The sequence below is a fragment of the Lampetra fluviatilis genome, chromosome 23, assembly GCF_964198595.1.
Source record: "Lampetra fluviatilis chromosome 23, kcLamFluv1.1, whole genome shotgun sequence".
Classification (NCBI taxonomy): Eukaryota; Metazoa; Chordata; class Hyperoartia; order Petromyzontiformes; family Petromyzontidae; genus Lampetra; species Lampetra fluviatilis.
Window position 1 is genome coordinate 9,839,438 of NC_136297.1, and position 23,218 is coordinate 9,862,655.

The window sequence follows — 23,218 nt, forward strand, 5'->3', positions numbered from 1 at the left end:
AAACTCCCCGCCCACCTCCTACGCATTCCACAAGTAGTGACTAATCCCATATCTGCATTTCCCACAAATATGTGAAATTCCTCTTGATATGCAAATTCTTTTGGGTGACGTACTCTCCCCACGCCAAGAAGCCACCGCACTATCGTACTCAGGATTACTCGCACCTCTACGGTGCATCACAATGAGAATCTCGATTTAGACCCGGAGGAATACAGTGTCTGAATCGCAGTGGCCAAAGTCGCCCAACTGCTCCTGTGCCCGCCAGGATTCCGGATTCCTTGATTTGCGTTTACCCGGACGTGACGACCGTGCCCCCGACGGACGCGGTCCTCGTCGCCAAGCTCAAGGCGTGCCTCCAGAGCGCCAGCGCCGGCTCCGCCAGTGCCCAGCAGCAGCAGCAGCAGAAGGTCAGTTTAACACGTAGCAGGCTTTCGCGACCAATATTATTCATAATGAACGTTTTTGGGTTAGATCGCGTTATTTATAAATGTGTCGTAACCCTCCACCACCCGACATGGCCAATCAGCAAAAAAAGTGCCACGTTGACAAAAGACAAATAGTTCACTACTTTAGCCCACCGGTGTGTTTAAGGGAGTAGCAATGAGGACAGATGAAGTGGGAGACCGTGCTCGTAACTGTCGTTCTGCAGTCATCCACTCACGATGGCATCGTTCACAAAAGCTGCCCACGCGCAGTCACAGCCCATTCGCCGTAAGAATGGCGCGGATAGCAAATGTGCTCGTTGTTTTTATATGAAACAACTTATTCATTTGTCAGGCTCTGGAGCTGGCCCAGAGGTTTACTAAATGGTTGTCACAATAACATTGTGTATCCGGGAAAACCTAACCTCGTATCAAGACTCTCTCTCTCTCTCAAGGAGGTCCGGCGTCAGGACGTTTGGCCAATTCCTTCAGTGAGAAAGCCAAAAAGGCCATTTTATAAACACCCCCACCGTGCGTACAAAAGGATAACACTCAAAGCTCCGCACAGACGGAGCACTCCAACTTTGGCGAGTTCTTGACAAACGTGGGAAGAAAACCGGAGGACCTTGGAGAAAGTCCCACAGGCAGACGAAGAGACAGCGCCCAACACTGAGGACACACGACCGCCACGAGACAACGATTGCGAGTGGATTGATAATCATGCCCAAGGGAACAGATTCAGAAAAACACATGTCTTCCCCCCTCCCCCGCGTCGCCTCGCCGCCTCTCTGTGCCGCAGATCGCCCTGGCGATTCTCGCGGGTGCCGGGCAGCAGCTGAGCGCTGCGCAGCTGGTACAGCTGGGGCCCGTTGCCCTGTTCCTGAGCCCCGCCGCCATCGCCAACTTGAGCGGGCAGGCGGTGCTGACCGCGTTGCCCACCCTGGGGCAGCAGAGCGGATGGAGTCTTGCGCAGGCCCAGCAGTTCGTCAATAAACTGGTCGGCATGGGAGTCTACGTGAGTGGCAACAGCGCACGCGGTGGTCTGTTCCCCAATTAGGCTGTGACCCCCCCCCCCATATGAACCCGTGACCCCGTGTGAACCTGTGACCCCCCCCCATGTGAACCCGTGACACCCCGTGTTAGCCTGTGACCCCCCCGTGTGAATGTCTGACCCCGCGTGAACCGGTGACCCCGCATGAACTCGTGACCCCCGTGTGAACCCATGACACCCATTTGAACCCGTGACTACGTATGAACCCGTGACCTCGCGTGATCCCGTGACCTCGCGTGATCCCGTGACCCCAAGTGAACCCGTGACACCGTATAAACCCGTAACCCCATGTGTACCTGTGACCCCACGTGAACCTGTGACCTTCGTGTGAACCCATGATGCCCATGTTAGCCTATAACCTCCAGTGACCCAGTGAATCCATAACCCTGCGTTTTGTAGCCACCATGTAAAAGCTGTAGGGGTGTTGGTGGAAATGCGCCACACGACATATCCCTGTCTCTCCGCGACAGCTCTAATCAACGGATCCCAACCTGCCGAGAGCATCGTGGGTTTTTGTTTTACCTTCGAGTGCCCCGCGTGTTGATGCGCTGACGCTTGCCGTCGATCTGCCCCCCCCCCCCCCCCCTCACCGTGCACCGTCGCAAGTTGGGTGACAGCGCGGCCATCGGTCAGCTCGGCACGCTGGTGTCCGGGTTGCCGAGCAGCGCCGTGCTGGCGCTGCCGGACTCGGAGGCGCGCCGCCTGCTCACGCTGCCCGGGATGCAGGACCCCGCCGTCGGCAGCGCCATGCCGCCCTCGGTCGCCACCGCCATCATGGAGAAGGTGGGGGGCCCTGGGTCGCACTCCCGCTCCGGGTGGTGCCGTGCCCCTTGCTGGGTTCATTGTTGGGTGCTCGCTGACGGTTTGTCAGCACGCAATGGGGGGGGGGGGGGGATTCTTAACAGCTGCTCCCAGAGTGAAGCATTTCCTCCCCTTTGACGTCTGTTCATTTGTAACGTTGCTCACTCCATCATTCGGAGGTGCGAGAAACCACAAGCAAGCGGGAAGGTGATGTGATGGTGCGAGTGAAGGCGGTGTGACTGAGAGTGATGGCGATGCAATGATGTAAGTGAAGGTGGTGTGACCATGCGAGTGAAGGCGGTGTGACGATGCGAGTGAACATGCGCTTGCCGACAGGCGGTGAGGGCCTCGGCAGATCCGGTGGCCCTTGTGCAGGACACGCCGGGCTGGCTGGTGTGGGCCCTGCCCCTCGACACGATCCGGGCCCTGCCCTCGTCCGTGCCCCTGGGTCAGATCAACTCGAAGGAGTGGACGGAGACACAGGTGCGGTACGCACTTCCGCTCCACTGCTCGCTTCCCCTGCTTACCCACTCACCCGCTCACTCACCCATTTCCCCTGCTCACTCACCTGCTCCCCCCACTATACTCACTAGCGTCATTGTTCACTCAAAGCCCCCAGTCCGTCTTCACTTCGGTGGGGAGTCGCTCATTGTCTTCTGCCTCCTCCATGGTCTGGAGTTACATTCCCCCAGCTGTCAGTGCTGTCGACTCTGCCTATGCTCCAAATTTCAATTGTATGAAAGTTGTAGTGAGTTCAACTGAGTCGCAGACGTACTCTTGGAGTCAACACATTTATTTAACACCAACACACGGGGTAACTGCCCCTAAACAAAATAACAGCCTCTAGTGGTGATCACCAGGCTAACTACACTAGTTACTACTTAACACACAGATATACACACACACCTACACACACACACAACGTAACTGGTGTAGTTAGCCAGGTGGTGACCACCAGGCTAACTACACTAATTACAACGTAACTGGTGTAGTTAGCCAGGTGGTGACCACCAGGCTAACTACACTAATTTCAACGTAACTGGTGTAGTTAGCCAGGTGGTGACCACCAGGCTAACTACACTAATTTCAACGTAACTAGCTACAACGGACCGGACCGCAGTTCGGGTCCAGGTCCACGTGTTGGAGACTCGGTAGAACGTAGACGAAGGTTTCTGCAAGATGAACAACAACGCCGGACCCTCTGGGGGACCCGGCTTATATTCTCTGCGGCGTGGCTGGCTCCACCCTTGGCCACGCCCACCTTCCAGAATCCTCGAGCAGGATCTGGACCCGGACCATGTGACCACCCCCTAGCCCCCACTTGGGGTCCCTTTGTAGGTTTAATCGGTCACATGTCCTCTCGGGTCAACCGAAGTGCCATGGCCTTGAGTAATCCCGGCACACCCACAACCTTATCCTATAGGGACTGGCACTGCACGCCAAGCGTGGTGCCATCCAGCGCTATCAACCAGCGCTCACCGAGCCCCTCTAGGGCCGGTACTACACCCACATCAACGTGGTGTCCGCGATGTCGCTACATCGCACGCCGTGCCTCTCTAACATTCAGCTAGACAACTTGTTATTTTGAGAGAAAAAAAATCATCTTAAGGTTACTAATTAAATGTTACTTCTCATTTCAGTCGATGATTATTTTTAAAAGTATGAAGAGAGGCTACACGTGGACTGAGACCGGAAGGTACGGTGGTGATGGTGTTGGTGGTAGTGATGGTGATAGTGATGGTGGTGATAGTGATGTTGGTGGTAGTGATGGTGATAGTAATGTAGATCCCTCGTGAACTTGGTGATTGTTTTGTGCAGTGACTGGCGACCGGGCTGAGACCATCAATTCGCCACACTCAAGAACCCGGTTTAATCACTGGCGGCTGAAACCTGCACTTGACCGATAGCGATTTGAACGTAGTCACTGATATTGTGATTATCGGCTTTCTCATTCGCTTAGATTTTGTCTGTACTTGTGAGTGGGCGCCACGGTGGCTAGGAGATGTTAATTACCTCGCCTGGTATACAAGAGGGCGTGGGTTCGATCTCGACCCTGACATCTGCTGTATATTTGGAGTTTGCGTGTTTCTCTCTCTCATCATCATCACGGTGGCTAGGAGATGTTAATTACCTCAACTGGTATACAGGAGGGCGTGGGTTCGATCCCGACCCTGGCACCTGCTGTATATTTGGAGTTTGCGTGTTTCTCTCTCTCTCATCATCACGGTGGCTAGGAGATGTTAATTACCTCGCCTGGTATACAGGAGTGCGTGGGTTTGATCCCAACCCTGACACATGCTGTATATTTGGAGTTTGCGTGTGTCTCTCTCCCTGTGGTCATATGGATTTTTCTCCGTGCCCTCCGGGTTTTCCCTCCACATTTAGAAACGTGCGTTTGGAGAAGTTGCCCGCTATAAATGTCCACGCGATAAGCCACTTCGTTGGGCTATCGTTTGTGGCCAGGTCCGTTTCTGAAAAGTAGCTCCGTAACTCAGTGGGGCCTAACCTGGCAAAATAAAAATTGCGGTTTAATAGTTTTAGTGTGGTTTTATTTAATTTCTTTACGTACAATTGGAAAGGCGCTTTATAAAACACATGTTTTATTTATTATTATTAATCATTCATCCCACAGGCAGTTTGGTAGCCTCCTGAGGGGCTTCACCTGCAATCAGCTGTCCGGACAGGTGGACGCGCGCGACTTCGCCACCTCTGTCAACGGCAGCGAGGGTCACATGACCCGCTCCCAGGTACTGCACTCCCCTGCCTTGGAAAGAAAAGTTGGATGCAAAGAAGATGCACACACACCTTGTCAACCCATACGGTCTAACCCGTATTCTTGTAACAGGGAAATTGAGTTTTCAGGTCCATACGGCGTACAGCCGTTTCAATATGGGCAACAACCAAAAAAACGTGTGTCTATTTGTTTGTGTTTCTCCCTTGTGATGGGACTTTGTAGGATGAACGTTGAGAGTTATAGGGGGCACGGGGTGACCAATAAGGTCTGGATTGGTCTGTAATAAGTTAGGAGGCACTGGTAAGGGGTTGACAGGCATGAAGATGCGCTCGATTTAATCGACAGGTTGTAAGTTGCTCACCGGACTAATTGACGACATGGCTGGCGATCAGTGTAAGCCAGTTTCAAAGACAAGTCGCATATTATACATTACCAGAGCGTGTCTGTTTGCATGTTTCATCACAAGTTCTGTGTGTGGGTAATGCAGTACTTGATTCCTCTAAAAATGTATCTATTTGGTGTTTGAACATCTTGACACCTCCTGTTTTAATGCCAGAAAGGGTGAAACCTATTTTTATTTTACATACTTTGATACTGGCAAAAAGGTCACGTGATATAGCCAGTCACCCCGAGGTATAAAGGCTCTGACAGTGCATTGTCTTTATATTGTTCGCCGTTTGGTGACTAGGCCATAAAGAAGGCTGTCTCTGGTGTAGGCGAATCAGTTTCAAAGACAACGCATCATATGTAATTATCAGAGCCATGTCTGTTTACATGTTCACCAGAAGTGCTGTGTGTGCTTAATGCAAGTTTGATTCCTTGAAAAAGGTATCCATTTGGTGCTTGAACATCTTAACACCCTTTGTATTGACAGAAAAGGTAAAACCTATTGTTAATATTCATACTATAGATCATAGGACGTCTTCGTAGTTAATTTCGTTACTTCACGACAGCTTGTGCCCCGTCAAAGGGGTTACGCAGGCCCTGCTGTGAGTGAACTCTGTCTGGAGAAGCGTCAAGTGACCCTGCTCGCACTGGAAGTACAGAAATAGCACGGACGTAGAATTAACGTGAAACTCAATTACAGGGTCATGGTGAAATTAAAATCACGACAACAATCGCCGCACCACCACTCATAGCCGGGCAGTGGTGGCTAAGCACGTGGCCTGCAGTTCAGCGCTGTGGAGGCAGCGAGGAGGATGGAGTGATGCCCCCTCCTCACGCGTGTGCGTTTTTCCTCCGTGCGCTCATTGATTGCCTGAAAACATCTTAATGTGTAGAGGACTACAGAGCTTCGGGAATTGTCGGTAGCATTGGCGCACCGCCTGTCTGGCTGCTGCCTTCCAGCTCGCGCCTCTGATTCCTGGGCGATTGTGAGAGACGCAATCTGCACGAATGAACGACACCGATGCTGTTTCGACCTAAACATTGTAATTACGTTGAGAAATGTAACACCGCTTCGTGAACAGCGATTAACGCGGCAACCCTCGTGTCAACTGACGCCGCCGACTGGGCCCATCGAGGGAAATATCGGTGCCCTCGGTATGCAGTCGTGGCAGCAATAATTATGTTGCCTGGGGGTCCCATCGCTTCCCATCCGCCTGTGATGCACTGTCTAGCGTAGCAACTCTGCCCAGGCATGGCCTGTAACGCAGCGGCACGGTGTTTACTAAGCGCACACTTTACCAAATCCTTATTTTGGACAGAGACTTGAGGAAAATATTTGTATCATAAATCGGTGGCTTAGAATATTTTGGGGCAACACCCCTCCGACCCACCCACCCACCCACCGACCCCTCTCGGCCTCGCCGTTGCTCAACTCGCTTTCCCGCCATTTTCCAGCTCAAGTGCATAGCGGAGGCGGTGGCGCCGGGCCCGGGGACGCTGAGCGAGACCGACGCCCTGCTGATGCCCAGCGGGGTCCTCGCCTACGTCGAGTGAGGCTGATGAGCGCACGCACCCCCGATGCCCCCCACCCCCGCAGCCTGCCCACCGGTGCTCGCTTTCACCCGGGGACTGTCCGGGACGCCGGGCTGGGCAATCCTCGTAGGAGTACGGGAGGAAGATTGGATGCGATGACTTTGGGTTATTATGGACAGGCGCACCTTGTGTTCTAGTGGTAGTGCCTTACGCCGAGAATCCCCACTCCCCAGCCAAGCCGTTCAAGCGGCGCTCTGGAACATACCGAGTGTGACATGAAGCCCTGAGTGAGGTCGATGGGCGGCCAGGACCCACATCCCTGCAGCGTGAGTGTGTTTACAGGGAGAAGGAGTGGTGGGAGTTAGGGGGCTATACAAAAACTCGGGGGGGGGGGGGGCAGGGGGGACCAGGACAGAGTTATTGTGAAACACATTTTATGCAAATGTATAAATGCTAAATGGAATAAGTAACACAATGTGACCTGTTTGTGTCGACAGTGTGATCTTCTCCGGCTCATCCACCCCGAGTGTGTACGTGGGACGGCCATGACTTTTGTGAATTTTGTCCAGCCCCTTGCAGCTATGGCAAATTAAAAGGTGGCGGTGGTCGGGTGGTAGTGAGGGTGACGGTGGTGGTGGTGGTCATGGTGCATCTGTCAGTCATCTCAGTCAGTCAACCCACGGCACCTGGGTCTGTCCCGTGACCTCCTGTCAGCGAGCCTTCGACACTTCAAGCGGCCTCAAAGCGCACCTGGTGATGGAGGTGGTACCATCCCCCCCCCCCCCCCCCCCTCTGTGCGTGGCGGTGGAGTGCAGGCCGGACGAGATGAGGAGGATGCCTCAGTGCCGGGAGGTGCTGAGACGCGTGGGGGGCTCAAACCCCGAGATCTTCCCTCCCAACCACAGTCGCCCAAAACGGCTCCTGAACGCCACCTTGCACTGCCTCGTGAGAAGACGCACGACGACGACGACGCCGCCGCGGTTGACTCGCGTCACAGCGCTGGGGTCGACTTAAATTAATCAAATAGATGGACTTTCTGAGATTGGCCTTTGCCTCCTGTGTCTGGAGAGCGATTAAGACTCCGGTGAGAGAGGGGCGTAGAACCGCGTGCCCACGTGTGTTCACGTGTACCCACGTGTGCCCACGTGTACCCACGTGTACCCACTTGTACCCACGTGTACCCACTTGTACCCACTTGTACCCACGCGTGCCCACGTGTGTTCACGTGTACCCACGTGTGCCCACGTGTGTTCACGTGTACCCACTTGTACCCACGTGTGGCCACGTGGGCACACGCGTGGCCACGTGGGCCCACGCGTGCGTCTGAGTGCCCACAGGGCTCGTGTGCGTTTGGTGCAGCGGTCAGTGCACCTGAGCTACGAACCCGGAGACCAGAGTTTCGTTGCCGCTTGTTACCAACGCCAGTGACGAATATCTGCACCGGTTCTGAGCCTCCCCTAGGTCGACCCAGCCTCAAATGAGTACCTGGTGCAGTGTGTAATCAATGGCGCTGGAGAGGCAGAGGCGGTCGGGCGTGGTTTTCCGGCCACGACACCGCCTCGTGCGCCGTGGCGGCCTTCACAGGGGCTCGCTAACAGCACGTGGCACGACAGTCTGGTGGGGTTATAGGGGGATCTTCGTTACGTGTACCCAGTCATCCGACAAAAACTGAGTGTGTCCCCGTGACCTGTCGATGAGCCTTCGACGCATCACGTGGCGACAAAGCGCACCTAGCCTGGCGCAAGCGCTGCGGCGACGTCACCCCCCCCCCCCCCCCCCCCCCGCTAAGTGGCGAACGGCGGCCGCCGCTGTCTGTTGTCGCGGCCCTGCGTCCGCCCACAGGGCAGGAGCGAGGCTCTGAGGGCGGAGGACGTGGCCGTGCTGGGCTGGATGTCGTGCAGCCTCTCGGTGTCCCAGCTGCAGGGCGCCGACTCGTCCGTGCTGGAGGGAGTGAGCGCATGCGGCCACTACTCGAGCGAGCAAGTCGCCGCGCTCCCGCCGCTCCTCACGCGGCGCTACGGGTGTGCCACTCCCCCCCCATCGCCTATGGATTTTGTCCTTTTGGCGCCTGCCGGTCGACTCTCTGTTGCATGTGCATACTTTTTTTTTTCCTATTACAATTATGCCCCAAGCTGCGATCGGTAGAACCGTGAACGTGCGATCCAGAAGTCGCAGGTTCGATTGCGTCGCCCACAAGTTTCACCAACTGATATGTGCACAGTTTCCTTTGTGAAGTGTTGCAACTGACTTGACATTTGGCCCAACAGGTACGCGGTCGGGTGGAACGGGAAGACTGCGAAGGGCCTGAGCGACCTCCTCACCGTCCTCAAGATGAGCATGCTCGACTCGATGCCCACGGTGAGGCTCCGCCGGGAACACGACACGGGTGACAGGGCCGATTAGCAGGGCCGGGCGGCCGGGCCCGTTGGCGGGACCGGACGGCAGGGCCAGCACCACTTGCAATTATAATAATTTTACGTTAATAATGCGCCCTTAGTTTAACACACTTCCTATGAGAAGGGGACAGCAGTGTTGGAACAGGGGGCAGCACTCTTGTCGAAGAAATTCAATCGGCAAAAATTATTATTAATCCAGGAGAGCCACACAGGAGGGGGTCCCTACCGCATTGGTGTTTTTATTTGAAGACGTTAGTTAGCCAATTTAATGTTGAGCTTTTACACACGTGGGAGGAAACTGGAGAACCTGGAGGAAACCCACTCGTGCGAGGGGGCAACACTCTATCCCTGTAGAGATGGAAACACGTGGCGGTGAGTCCACTTGCAGTACCGGTTTCTCTCAGCGAGCCAGGGGATGGCACCTGGACTGCCCATGAGTTTGACGGCATCAGTGCTGCGATCCACCAAGCCTCGCGCTGCCTCCACAGTGCTGAATCACGCACCACGTGCACAACCACCACCACTGGCGAGACGAGGCGGGGGGCCGGCACTGTTGGAGAGAGGGGGGCGATTGATCGGCCAGTTTGGTTAATGATGCCGATTACCGAGCGTCGTTATCGTGCAGGACGTGATACGGGAGGGGAGCCAAGACCTGCTGCTCAGGGACGTGCAGGAGAAACGCTTGAGAACCCAGGTGCGGCTGCGCAGGGGACGCAGCGTGGAGGACCTGGGAGTCCGGCTCGTCAAGAGGCCCATCAAAGCCAGGGGTAAGCGACCATTCCGCCACATTTCGGCCTGCTGGGCTCTCGATCGTGCTGGTGGTGCCTTCACCGACGATGGCCCCCGCGCACCTACATCGTCCGTCGTCATCGACATCGGCAGAATCTATTCAGGGCAATCAAGCAGCTCCCGTGCTCGTCACAGCTCTTGTGCCCTCGTTCGGCCACCACTCCTCGCCCACCTCGAAGGCCGGGCATTGTACGGTTTTACGCGTGTGGTGCGATGCGGTAATGAAGTCACGGGCACGCGTGTGCGTTTCTTGCTTACATTGTTGATTGCTCGTGCGTGTTTGTGCTTTGTGTGCATTCGTGTGTGTGTGTGTGCACGTGTGCGGTCGTATGCATTTGCGTCTGTGTGTGTCTGCCAGTCATCTCAGTCAGTCAACCCACGGCACCTGGGTCTGTCCCGTGACCGACCAGCGAGCCTTCGACGCTTCACGTGGCCTTAAAGTGCACATAGCCTAGCACAAACGCCGCGTTGATGTCACCTCCGCTTATTGGCGAATGGCGGTTGTTGTTGTTGTTGGGGTGTACACACGCGCGTGTCTTGTATCTATGTATGCGTGCGTACGTGTGCGTACGTGCGCATGCGTGTTTGTTTGTACACGCGTGCGCGTGTCGTATCTGCGTGAGTGTACACGTGCGCGCACACGTGCGTGCGTATGTTGTTCGTACACGCGCGCGCGTGTCGTCTCTGTGCGTGCGTGCGGGTGCAGTCCGACGCGCCGCGTGCACGAGCACGCCGTACACGCGCGCCGACCTCTTGGATCTGGGTTCCGGGCTGCCCTGGCTGCCGCTCGCCGACCTCGTCGACTGCATCGCGCAGGCCACCATCAACGACAGCCTGGACACGCTGGGCGCCGCCTACTTCTCCGCCGACAAGCTCCAGGCCCTCAAGACGGTGAGGGGTGTGTGGGCACGGCAGTCTCGTCGTAGGAATTTGGATTTTATAACTGGAGGAATACGATTTAAAGCTTTCGTGACTGCAGGGATTCATCTTCTTGGTTCTTTCGGTAAAGTCACGTAGAATGGAAATAATAAAATAATTAAATTGAAACATTTAATAATTCTCACGACGTTTCGGCCACAATGCAAGCAGCCGTCCTCAGGTGAAAAACAGGAAGACAGTCATTCAGACGCTGTCTTCTCGACAGACCTGCTCTTTACCTGAGGACGGCTGCTTGCATTGTGGCCGAAACGTCGTGAGAATTATTTTATAAAGTTTTATTTTTATTATTTTATTATTTCCATTTTACCTGGTGACTTTACCGAAAGAACCAAGAAGATGGAGGAATCCGATGAGCTGCAGAGCTCCTTTTCCACAAATGTGCAGTCCGGGCGGGTCAACAAACAATAAAAAACAAGTACGGAGTGCAAAGTATAGGAAAGGTAATTAAAAATAACATTTTACTATTTTAGTTTTGCCAGGTAAAGCCCATTGAGCTATTAGCTTATTTTTTCAGAAGCGACCTGGCCACAAATGTTAACTCGACGAAGTGGCTTATCACGTGTACATTTATAACAGCTAAATAATCGTAATAATCGAAACGCATGTTTCTAAATACACTCTCAATGGAAGAGGATCAGGGTTCAGAGGGGATCAGAGTTCAAAGGTTAGAAGGGTTGAAAGGGCATCGGTGAAATGGTATCAGGGTTCAAATGGTGTCAGAGTTCAAAGGATATCAGTCAAAGGGCATTAGGGTTCAAAGGGCATCACAGTTCAGATGGAATCAAAACTTTAAAGGATATCGGGAAAAGTGTATTATATTTCAAAGGGTACCAGGGTTCGAAGGATATCAAGAGTTCAAAAGATATTACGATATTATCAATGAACACGTCAGAGTTAAAAGCGTATTATGTATGTTGAACTTCTTTCTCACCGTACGTAGCCAACCGTGCTAATCGGAAGTGCGGGTGGGGGGGAATGACAACAAATCTCGCTAATTGTGCGAAAGTGCGTGTGTGCGTCGTGTGCCTGCGTGTGTGCGCCGTGTGCGTGCGTGTGTGTCCGTGCAGGCCCTGGGGGCGCCCAGCACCAACGTGGACGCCGTGGCGCTGCGCCGCCTGGCCCTGGCGCTGAGCCCTAGCGAGCTGCGGGCCCTCGACATCATCCAGCTCGACCTCGTGTCCGTGCTCGCCACCATCCCCGGCTGGAGCCAGGGCCAGGTGCGACCATCCACATGCCCTCTTCCTCCGCCCCCCCCCGGGCACGGCTCGCGGGCCCGTAATGGGGTTTGCGATTCGGGGCGATCCGCCGCTTCAGTCTCCCGGAGCGGCGGGCTAAACAATGGGAACGTCTCTCAAGTCCCCCAGCCTCTTGTCGTCCACCCAGCTGTTGCGAATGGTTTTGGCGAAGTTAGTCGACGGGGCAGGTCATGGGTGGTGGGGTTAAGTTTGGGGCGTTCCCCACTTCATTCAAGTGGTCTGGCCAGAGTGGAAGAGTAGGCCAAATAACCTCTAGACGGGGGCCCTTTAAGAGCTCCCACGAGCGGGAGGCGCTTCCACTCGTGGTGGTGTGAGCAAGCAATTTCAGGGTTGCACCTTTACCGTTCGAACACCGCGCCTTCATTCACTCATGAACACATCTTGCAAAGCACTAATTTCACGGGTAGTAAACTCTTAACTTTGAACGTTGTCATCCCCATTGCTATTTCAGAAATATTTCTGTCGGGAAATTACGCGTGAAATCATCAACGTGAGCAACAATAATCGCGATCTTACGCGCATTTGCAAGCCAGGCGATACGATTATCATGGACATCATGTCGTACGATCCATCGACGTACCGTATCGCCGAATCGCGACGGTTCGATGCCTGGGTTCGACAGCCAACTCAGGCACCTTTCTGCGTGGAGTCTGTGTATGTTCTCGCACACTTCTGCAATCGGTTTCCCTCCGCGTAGTGCGGTTATCTCTCTAGGCGAAAAATAACACAACGCAACTGGCATCAGCCAAAACATTGCAACGCTTGAAAAAGTGACCTGCGAATTACTCAATTGGGATCGTACGTAGTAGGAACAGTACCCTTCTATACGTGAAAAAGCATGGGTGGAACCTCCTAAAAAAAAACACTATTGATGCTCAGTGAGGTTTTCCTGGGTAAATTAGCGCAATAGTAGGAATAGAATCAATGACGCGCGACTCTGCGATTGCTGCGCTCTTTGACAGCTGGCGGCCGTGGCCGAGGGTTTCCTGGCTGGACGCGCGGTGTCCTCGCTCACTGCCCGCGAGATCTCCTCCCTGGGGACATTCTTGGCAGGAATTCCCGACCTCTCGGGCATCAACCAAGACGCCTACAAGTGAGCAGGTTTCCTTTCATCCACGAACATTTAGCGATGTGGGAAATATATTCTTGGTTCTTTCGGTAAAGTCACGTAGAAGGGAAGTAATAAAATAATAAAAATAAAACATAATAAAATTATTCTCACGACGTTTCGGCCACAACGCAAGCAGCCGTCCTCAGGTGAAAACCAGGTCCGTCGAGGTGACGGACCTGGTCGCCTCGACGGACCTGGTTTTCACCTGAGGACGGCTGCTTGCGTTGTGGCCGAAACGTCATGAGAATAATTTTATTATGTTTTATTTTTATTATTTTATTACTTCCCTTCTACGTGACTTTACCGAAAGAACCAAGAAGATGAATCCCTGCAGTCACGAAAGCTTTAAATCAAGATGTGGGAAATATTTGTCAACTGAGCGCCTATTTTATTTCTCCATTACGACGACGGCGAGTCTTTAATTGGACGAAAATCATCGAGCGTGACGATGGCTACGACTAGCAACCAGAGGCCAACGCACGACCGACTTTGACGAAAGCAAAACATGTCCGAATGAAGGTGGAGACTTAAGATAATTTTAGTAGCGTTATTAATTAGACACTGTAATGCACTGAGGTAAACCAATAAAGTGGTAATTTTCTTTGCGTATAAAATAAATAATTTACATTCGGGGTACTATCTAGGCCCGAGCAAAGTTTGCTGCCTTTATCAATGAAGACGGGGGATGGAAAAGGATGGGAAGGGATTGTGGGGGGGGCTCTTCCAGCCGTCGAACCGCCGTGAGCATTTACTTCACTGGGGTCCCCACGCTTCTCTCCGTGGGCCCTGTTGGTGGTGTGGTTTGACGTTGGCGAGATGGTTGCGTGCGCGTGCGCGCAGGCTGGCGGCGGAGAGCGTGGGCAACGTGGACACCTTCAGCCCCGCGCAGTTGCAGGCCCTCTTCGCCGTCGCGAAAACCGTCTGGGGCTCGAACCTCACGGCTTGGACCCCCGAAACGATCAACCAGGCCGGATGCCTGCTAGGTGAGCGCCGGCGTGAACTCGCGACGAGTTCTCGCTGGGGTTGCTACCTTCGCTGGGTTTCCCCCCCCCCCCCCCCCCCCAGGATCATTCTATTTTCTTGGTTCTTTCGGTAAAGTCACGTAGAATGGAAATAATAAAATAAAAAAAATAAAACATTAATTTATTTTCTTTTATTATTTCCATTCTAGGTGACTTTACCGAAAGAACCAAGAAGATGAATCCCTGCAGTCACGAAAGCTTTAAATCGAGATCACTCTATTGTTGAGGTGGTTGGCACGGGAAACTTATGTCAGCCTTTCCGAAACAGTTATTGTCCCCACAATTGTTTGTCGGTGGTGCATCGATACACCACTGAAAACGATGCGCTTACATTTGATTCTCCCCTCCTCCTGTATCACGAGATTTTCTCGTTCACGTGGTGCGTCCTGGTGGTTTCTGTACCTCGGGTGGCAACCCTAGTTCTCGCGCACACGCGCGTATTGCCTGGGTTAGGGTTCAGGGGTCAGAGACACTGGGCCGGCCGGCACTGCTGAGAATTCTGGCTTGGGACCTGAGTGCGGTGAGACGATGGTTCTCAGCCCGGTCGCCAATGACTGCGCAAACAAATCACGCTCAATGTGATCGTTCACCCAAATTTGGCAAAACTCCATCTCTGAGAATGACAACCAATTCGGATTGGCTGTCGTGTGGCGTCCTTCCCGCGTGTGGATAAATAAACGTGGCTTGAAGGGCTTCCAGAAGTCGTTTTGTTGCCATCTCCTTCCGCGGGTCTTTCCTCTAACACGGAGGGATACAAATCATCGTACACGAGATCCCATGTGCATACTGCATCTCGTGCCATTACAACTGATATTGGAGCAACAACAAAAAACGCCGATAACAATTGTTAAAAAAGGAAGACTCAATCACACCACATTCACCATCAACGCTTCCTTGTAATAGAATGATATTTAGTAGGCTGACGTTTCAGGCAATAAGCCTCCTTCAGCAGCTAGAGAGAGGGCAGAGGGACTGGCCAACTTGTAATCGGGAATCTCCCACACTCTTGAGATGCAACAATGAATCTGTCTGCTCGTGTACTCGAGCAGTGATATGAATAATCGACTATGCAAGAAGTGTCTTGCCGTAGCATCTCAATGTTTTGTTAAACTCTATTTAGATACGAAATCTTTTAAAACTGGAATTTTAGGTTGTAAAATGTCAGCGAAGATGGTATAAGTCCTCATCAGCCATGGATGAGGGGCCTCTCCAAAACGCCGCCACCCAACATAAGCCTGCGATGCAGCGATCTATCCAGCGCCTGCACACGAACCGATCTCGTCACTCCATCTCCACGGTGGACGTCCTCTCGGGACACATTCCAGTCGTAGCAGTGGCAGAAAATCTAAATCTAACACTGGCCGAAAGCCCAGCGAGATGAATGGTTTCTTTGTGAAGGGGGGGGGGAGGACCTGGGAGGGATGGTTTGACGAAGCGTGGTTCCTGGTGCTTTTTTAAAATCCTTTATATTAAGTTCACTTGCTTGCTTGCTTGCGCGCTTACGACCGTGCAAATCTTTCGGTCGTTTTTTAACCCACTTCCCGTGATCCAATCGAGCTGACATTTTGCATACAGACTCGTGCGTGACAATTTATTTTCGTGAAAAATTTTTTCTAACATTTTCCACTTTAAATTTTGGAGCTTTCGTGACTGCAGGAATTATTCTTTGGTTCTTTCGGTTAAGTCACGTCTAAAGATAAAATAATAAATTAAAATAATATTATTTTAATTTATAATATTATTTTAATTTATTATTTTATCTTTAGACGTGACTTAACCGAAAGAACCAAAGAATAATTTTCCACTTTTTAGGAATTTTTTTTTTTATATTTAATTACCAATTGCTTAATGGTGGCAGGCAATCATCTGACCCATAGGTGGCAGCCATCTCAAGCCAGAGGACGAGAGGACTCTAGCCGCCACGCATATAAAGGATTTATAGTGAAAAACGTTGTTTTTACGGGTTAATTTTTCTTCCTGGGGAACAGCTGCAGCGTCTGTGGACGAGTGGAATTCCCTGCAAAGCGATCAAGTCGGCGTCATCAAACCGGTGGTCCTCCTCCTCACCCCGCCGAGCACGCTCGTGGTGGGATACGTGCTCACGCTCGCACGCTCACCATCGCACGGGTCTTGGCTTTTCTTTTTTGCCGGACTGCGCTTATTTTTCAACGTTGCCCTGGCTAAATCCACCTGCATTCCTGGTCGCATTGCAAATAGTGATAACAATCCTCAGACTTTTTTTTCCTGTATCAGTCAACTTTTGAAAAAGGAACTAAACGTAATCTCCCACTCCTCTGCTGATTTTATACTAAAATTAAACAATTTTTTCACGATTAAATGTCCATTATCATGTCCAAATGATTGTTTCTTATACTTGCCTCTGGCTTAGTTTGAGGGCACATTGTTGACCAACGAGTTCATCTATGTTCGAACTCGTCCATCTGAACAACTGCCAAAATCGCTGTCCTTGGTGCTAACGTTAAGAAAAAAAACGCCACTTTTTTCAAAATGTCTTGCTGTGTTTTTCACACCTGATGATGATTGCTTGTGTTGCAGTGGAAACGTCGTGATAATTTTATTGTTTTATATGTTTTATTATTTTATTGTTTCCCTTCTACGTGACTTTACCAAAAGAACCAAGAAGATATATTCAAGTCTGTTTTTTTTTTTATCCATCTCTTTAAACTGGACTTCTCTCTTCATTTTTGTTTTTGTTTCCTGCTTTTCATGCATTGCGCATTGGGATCCTAGCATGGAATGCGCATTATACATTTTAATTATTATTATTATTAAGGTTATACGAGGGATCTTTGTCTTCATAGCGGTTAGCTACAAACCCGGCGACCCGAGTTTGATTCCCGCTCACGGCCAACACCAGTAATTGTTATCTGAACCGGTCCTGGGCCCCCCCTAGGTCAACTCAGCCTCAAATGAGTACCTGGTGCGGTGTGTCAACATCGCCGCTAGCCAACCACCTGCTCGTGTGCTGTGCCGGCCTTCATAGGTGCTTGCGAGCAGCACTTGACGCAACAGTCTGTTGAGGCTATACGGGGGATCTTTGTGTGTGTGTGTGTGCTCACTGTAGGCACTCAGTCTGGCCGTGCTGTCATCTCTGCGCGTGGAGAGCGTCGCCACCATCACGGACGAGCTGCTTCCACTGCTCAATCAGTCGCAGCTCAACTCAGTCGCAAGAGTCTGGGGAGACACCCCAGTTCTCATGGCCACCCCCACCCCAACTCCCGCCACGAACAACACCACCTCCAGCAACACAAACAACAACACAAACATCAACGGCTCCAGCAGCTCCACGAGTTCCAACACATCTTCCACCACCAGCACCACCAACCCCTCTGGCTCTGGCAACACAAACAACAACACAAACAACAACACAAACAACAACACAAACAACAACACAAACATCAACGGCTCTAGCAACTCCACGAGTTCCAACACATCTTCCACCACCAGCACCACCAACCCCTCTGGCTCTGGCAACACAAACAACAACACAAACATCAACGGCTCTATCAACTCCACGAGTTCCAACACATCTTCCACCACCACCACCACCAACCCCTCTGGCTCTGGCAACACAAACAACAACACAAACAACAACACAAACATCAACGGCTCTATCAACTCCACGAGTTCCAACACATCTTCCACCACCACCACCACCAACCCCTCTGGCTCTGGCAACACAAACAACAACACAAACATCAACGGCTCTAGCAACTCCACAAGTTCCAACACATCTTCCACCACCAGCACCACCAACCCCTCTGGCTCTGGCAACACAAACAACAACACAAACAACAACACAAGCAGCAACGGCCCTAGCAACTCCACAAGTTCCAACACATCTTCCACCACCAGCACCACCAACCCCTCTGGCTCTGGCAACACAAACAACAACACAAACATCAACGGCTCTAGCAACTCCACAAGTTCCAACACATCTTCCACCACCAGCACCACCAACCCCTCTGGCTCTGGCAACACAAACAACAACACAAACAACAACACAAACATCAACGGCTCTAGCAACTCCACAAGTTCCAACACATCTTCCACCACCAGCACCACCAACCCTTCTGGCTCTGGCAACACAAACAACAACACAAACAACAACACAAGCAGCAACACAAGCAGCAACACAAGCAGCAACGGCTCCAGCAGCTCCACGAGTTCCAACTCGCCCATCACTTCCAGCACCCCCACGACTGCCAGGACCCCCACCACTACGGCCGCCAAGCCCAAAGAACCTGGCGTTGGCTATATGCTTATTCCTCACGTCTCACAAAGTGAGTGGAGACGTTGACACACGGAGAGAGGACGAGGGGAGAGAGTGCATGACTGTGAGACAGAGACAAAGGAGAGATAGTGAAAGAACGCGTTTAAGGTGGCAATAGGCCTCGGCAAGGTAAGGTAATTTACCCTTTTTACCGGGTCGTTCGTCCGAGGACGACGGCAATGACAAACTTGATCAGGTTGTTGATGAGATTGTCATCGACCAAGACTCCTGCAATGTACAGTATTATAATAGTTTTAATTGCTTGGTCAGTTTCAATGCTAGTGCTATTTGTTTTGGATTTGGCATTCAGGCAACTATCGGCGCTTGGTTATTCTCTGGGGTGGGTGGGTTTGCCCGATCACTGCATGTTTCCGTGTGTGTGCTGCCTCCTCCTTCGCAGGTGCCACCTCGACGGACTCTGGAGCAGCTGCACGACACGTGGGAGCGGTGACGTGGACGTGCGCCCTCTCGCTTGTGCTCGCCCGCGCCGCGTGGCCGGCGTGACGGCACTCGCCTCGCGTCTCCGTGTCGTCCTTCCCTGTAACACTTCGCAATCGCTATGAATGGTGGTGACCCAAAGTCGTCAACGTTCATCCGAGACGGATGGATGGATGGACGAACGAATAAACGGATGGACAGGCGCGACGGCACTCACTTTGCATCTCCGTGTCGTCGTCATTCCCTTTAACACTTCAGAGTCGCTCTGAACGGTGGTGACCAAAGTTGCCAACGTTCATCCTAGACAGATGGATGGACGGACTGATGAATGGACAGATGGACGGACTTATGAATGGACAGACGGACGAACAACCTACGTATGAATGGACAAATGGGTGGATGAGACTGAGAAGTGATTTTCGACGCAAAATTTTGGGAAGTCAATCGCCACTGGGAAACAAATCACCACTTCCTTTGGGTGACCACACACGCAGGAGATTATCACACTCTCAATGTCACACGCAGGATATTATCACACTCACAATGTCACACTCGCGCAACCGGGGAGAGGCAAGGGATGGTCTGTCGTCTTTGGGGAACACAGTCCAGGTCTGCTGTTCTATCTCACTAATGTACATACACATAGGTTACACAGCATGAGAATGTTTGTAGTGGATTATTTTACGTCTAGAACCTTGGTGCCATTACTCAATGTACGTTTTTTGTTATTGTAGTTAACTGTTACCACGTTAATCTATGAGCTCTGCCCGTTCGTCGACATGTTTGTCCGACTCTTGTAAAGATGATCCACGATGAACTCAACTGCATTGTAAAGTGATTCGATTGATGACTCAACCGATATAAAAACCATCGAAACTAATCAATGGGTTTCCCCTGGACACAAAGATCCAACACTGTCAGAATACACCGCAGTGTCACGACCCTGCTGGCCGAGGCGTGACCTCCCAGGCAGGGCCGCTATCCGATCACCGTCGTCTCGTCGTGGCCTACAAACCTGACCCCTTCACGCCCGGTGCGATCGCAACCATTATTACTATCATCCTCGCCAAATACCTCCGAGGGCAAACGCGTGTTTGGAAAGCGTTTCCGAAATTCAAGCAAACGCACGCTTTTTCTCCGCCATTTTGTGTAAGCAGGCGTGCCAGTTTGCGCGCGACGAGGGGGCTCCTCACGTTGTGGTGTGGGCGGTCCCCTTTCGTCTGCGGTGCGTCAGCGGGGGCTGCGATTGAATTGGCCCAGCAAAGGAGGCGGGGGGGGGCACAGGTGGTGTATCTTCCAGTCATCTCCGATGGGGGCGGTTGGCTACGTGCAGTGCGAAAGAAGTTTTACATACGTACAGTCCAAGGCCGTATTTATGATATATATTGGGGGACACCTCCCCCCCCCAATATTAAAATATGCCCCCCAATATATTGCTAGAAAATAGATTTCTGTTTATATGATTGTGGTTATGGTTGTACTTTATTAATCCCTAATCTCTGCCATTACATACAAAGAAACAAGAAAAGGTAAAAAAGAAAAACAGAGCAATGTAATACAATACACTATTGGACATTGTTGTAAAAAAAAAAGTCCATCATACGTGTTAGTGCATTTTTTTATATTCTAGGAGGAAATTCGTTTTCAAATTTAGATTTTTTTTTTAGGGGGGGGGGACCCCAGACCCCTTGGAATATTTGGTCTCCCCCAATGTTGACTCCATGGCTACGGCCTTGGTACAGTCACCCCATGGCACCTGAATCTCGGTTCCGTGACGCTCCTGCCAGCTCGCTTTGGACCACTTCGCGTGGCCTCAACATTGCGCACCGAGCACGGCACAAAGCGCTGCGCAGTGTCCGTCCTCGCCACCTCGTGGTGAACGGCGGTTGTTGTTTCCAGTTTCATTTATTGAGGTTACGCCCTGTGAGCCATTCGGCTCTTGAATCGGGTGCAACCGCAACAAACAAAAACATGAAACAAAAACATGAACAAGAAAACATCTTAAAGTGAATATGTGACTAAGTGCAAACAGAAAATCCAAGAAAAGACTGCAAAATATTCCACAAAAAGCACCGTACACCAACGCTGTGTGCAAAAATCCCAGTGAGATGCAAAGTCAAACAACAACAACAACCACAAGACAACTTAGATTAAGGCCATCAGTCGAACTCCGTACTACAACAAACAAACATGGCCAAGCCAAAAAACTTTTCGAAATCACCAAAATAAAGCCCTATGTTGTTCTTGTTGATTGAATGGGCAGTCTCGTTGAGCGCGTGGGTGGGGGAGTTGAAGACGCGTCCGCTCTGGCTGCCGAGTCACGATCTCGCTCGTCTCTTGTGCAGGGCCACCAACCCCCCACCCCACGGCGCGTACTCTTAGTTTTTTCGGTAAAGTCACGTAGGTAAAAAATGAAATTAAAATTAATAAAAAATAAAATAATAAAAAATCACGACGTTTCGGAGGCAACACAAGTCTCCGTCATCAGGTGGGACCGTCACAGCCAGATTTGCTGTATCACCGCGCGCCCGAATACCAGAGGTGTGGACTCGAGTCATGTGACTTGGACTCGAGTCAGACTCGAGTCATGAATTTGATGACTTGCGACTCGACTTGGACTTGCATAACAATGACTTTGTCCCACCTCTGAGATGTGGACTCGAGTCATGTGACTTGGACTCGAGTCAGACTCGAGTCATGAATTTGATGACTTGCGACTCGACTTGGACTTGCATAACAATGACTTTGTCCCACCTCTGAGATGTGGACTCGAGTCATGTGACTTGGACTCGAGTCAGACTCGAGTCATGAATTTGATGACTTGCGACTCGACTTGGACTTGCATAACAATGACTTTGTCCCACCTCTGAGATGTGGACTCGAGTCATGTGACTTGGACTCGAGTCAGACTCGAGTCATGAATTTGATGACTTGCGACTCGACTTGGACTTGCATAACAATGACTTTGTCCCACCTCTGAGATGTGGACTCGAGTCATGTGACTTGGACTCGAGTCAGACTCGAGTCATGAATTTGATGACTTGCGACTCGACTTGGACTTGCATAACAATGACTTTGTCCCACCTCTGCCGAATACTAAACGAGAGTCGTGGTTGTTGCGTCGATTAGCTTCGTCATCGCGAACCGGTTCCCTCGATCGAAGCGGGGGGGGGGGGGTGACGGGGGGAGCGGAACACAAAGGGGGCGGAGAGGTTACGACCCCAGCCCGTTTGTTCAACGCCCTTCACACCGGCACCCCACCTCCCCCCGGGACCACTCCTCGTGACCTTGAGATGAGCTCTCTCCTACGTTGAGTGGGGGGCACTTATTGGGTGCGCAGTGGCTCGAGTGGTGAGCCGTTGGATGAAAGTCGGGCAGGTCACGGTGACGAATTGCTAACAAATGCCTCGAGTTGGAAACGTGTCTGCCCGTGTATAAACACCCCACACATTAACGCTATTGCAGCATCGTAGAGAGTGGTCAGCCTCTCGTGTATACTGCACGCACTTGTATTTATATTATAAAAGCCCGGCGTTCCGTTTATCCGTCAACTGAATGATAAGAACATTTCAGAAGGCCTGAATCAAAATGTTATAGAAAGCCCCCCCCCCCCCCAATTGTATTTATTTATTTTTTAGGCATATATGCTTACACACCCTGCATACAATAAGTCAGTCGTATCTGACTATAGATATGTCTACACACCAGAGGTGGGACAAAGTCATTGTTATGCAAGTCCAAGTCGAGTCGCAAGTCATCAAATTCATGACTCGAGTCTGACTCGAGTCCAAGTCACATGACTCGAGTCCACATCTCAGAGGTGGGACAAAGTCATTGTTATGCAAGTCCAAGTCGAGTCGCAAGTCATCAAATTCATGACTCGAGTCTGACTCGAGTCCAAGTCACATGACTCGAGTCCACACCTCTGCTACACACCCTACATACCATAGAGTCAGTAGTATCTACTATCTACTCACTCTATACATGCCTACACAGAAGGCCTGTATGTGGTGTTGACGAGGAAGAGTTAAAAAAACAGTTTTTA

The 23,218-nt window shown here is 51.5% G+C and overlaps 1 protein-coding gene across 1 annotated transcript in view; it reads left to right on the forward strand.

Moving 5' to 3' along the window:
• Positions 1 to 19,641, forward strand: part of LOC144940872 (uncharacterized) — a 41,995-nt gene extending 22,354 nt beyond the window's left edge. Inside the window, exons 21-38 of the mRNA XM_078867365.1 lie at positions 266 to 407; positions 1,222 to 1,437; positions 2,080 to 2,256; positions 2,611 to 2,757; positions 3,915 to 3,970; positions 4,907 to 5,021; positions 6,851 to 6,945; positions 7,744 to 7,873; positions 8,771 to 8,949; positions 9,196 to 9,286; positions 9,950 to 10,091; positions 10,820 to 11,004; positions 12,120 to 12,269; positions 13,271 to 13,401; positions 14,260 to 14,402; positions 16,430 to 16,527; positions 17,527 to 18,745; positions 19,136 to 19,641. Of these exons, the coding sequence (XP_078723491.1) occupies positions 266 to 407; positions 1,222 to 1,437; positions 2,080 to 2,256; positions 2,611 to 2,757; positions 3,915 to 3,970; positions 4,907 to 5,021; positions 6,851 to 6,945; positions 7,744 to 7,873; positions 8,771 to 8,949; positions 9,196 to 9,286; positions 9,950 to 10,091; positions 10,820 to 11,004; positions 12,120 to 12,269; positions 13,271 to 13,401; positions 14,260 to 14,402; positions 16,430 to 16,527; positions 17,527 to 18,745; positions 19,136 to 19,239 (3,520 nt within the window). The 3' untranslated portion in view covers positions 19,240 to 19,641. The remainder of the gene's footprint in view (positions 1 to 265; positions 408 to 1,221; positions 1,438 to 2,079; positions 2,257 to 2,610; positions 2,758 to 3,914; positions 3,971 to 4,906; positions 5,022 to 6,850; positions 6,946 to 7,743; positions 7,874 to 8,770; positions 8,950 to 9,195; positions 9,287 to 9,949; positions 10,092 to 10,819; positions 11,005 to 12,119; positions 12,270 to 13,270; positions 13,402 to 14,259; positions 14,403 to 16,429; positions 16,528 to 17,526; positions 18,746 to 19,135) is intronic.
• The last annotated feature ends 3,577 nt before the right edge of the window (positions 19,642 to 23,218 follow it).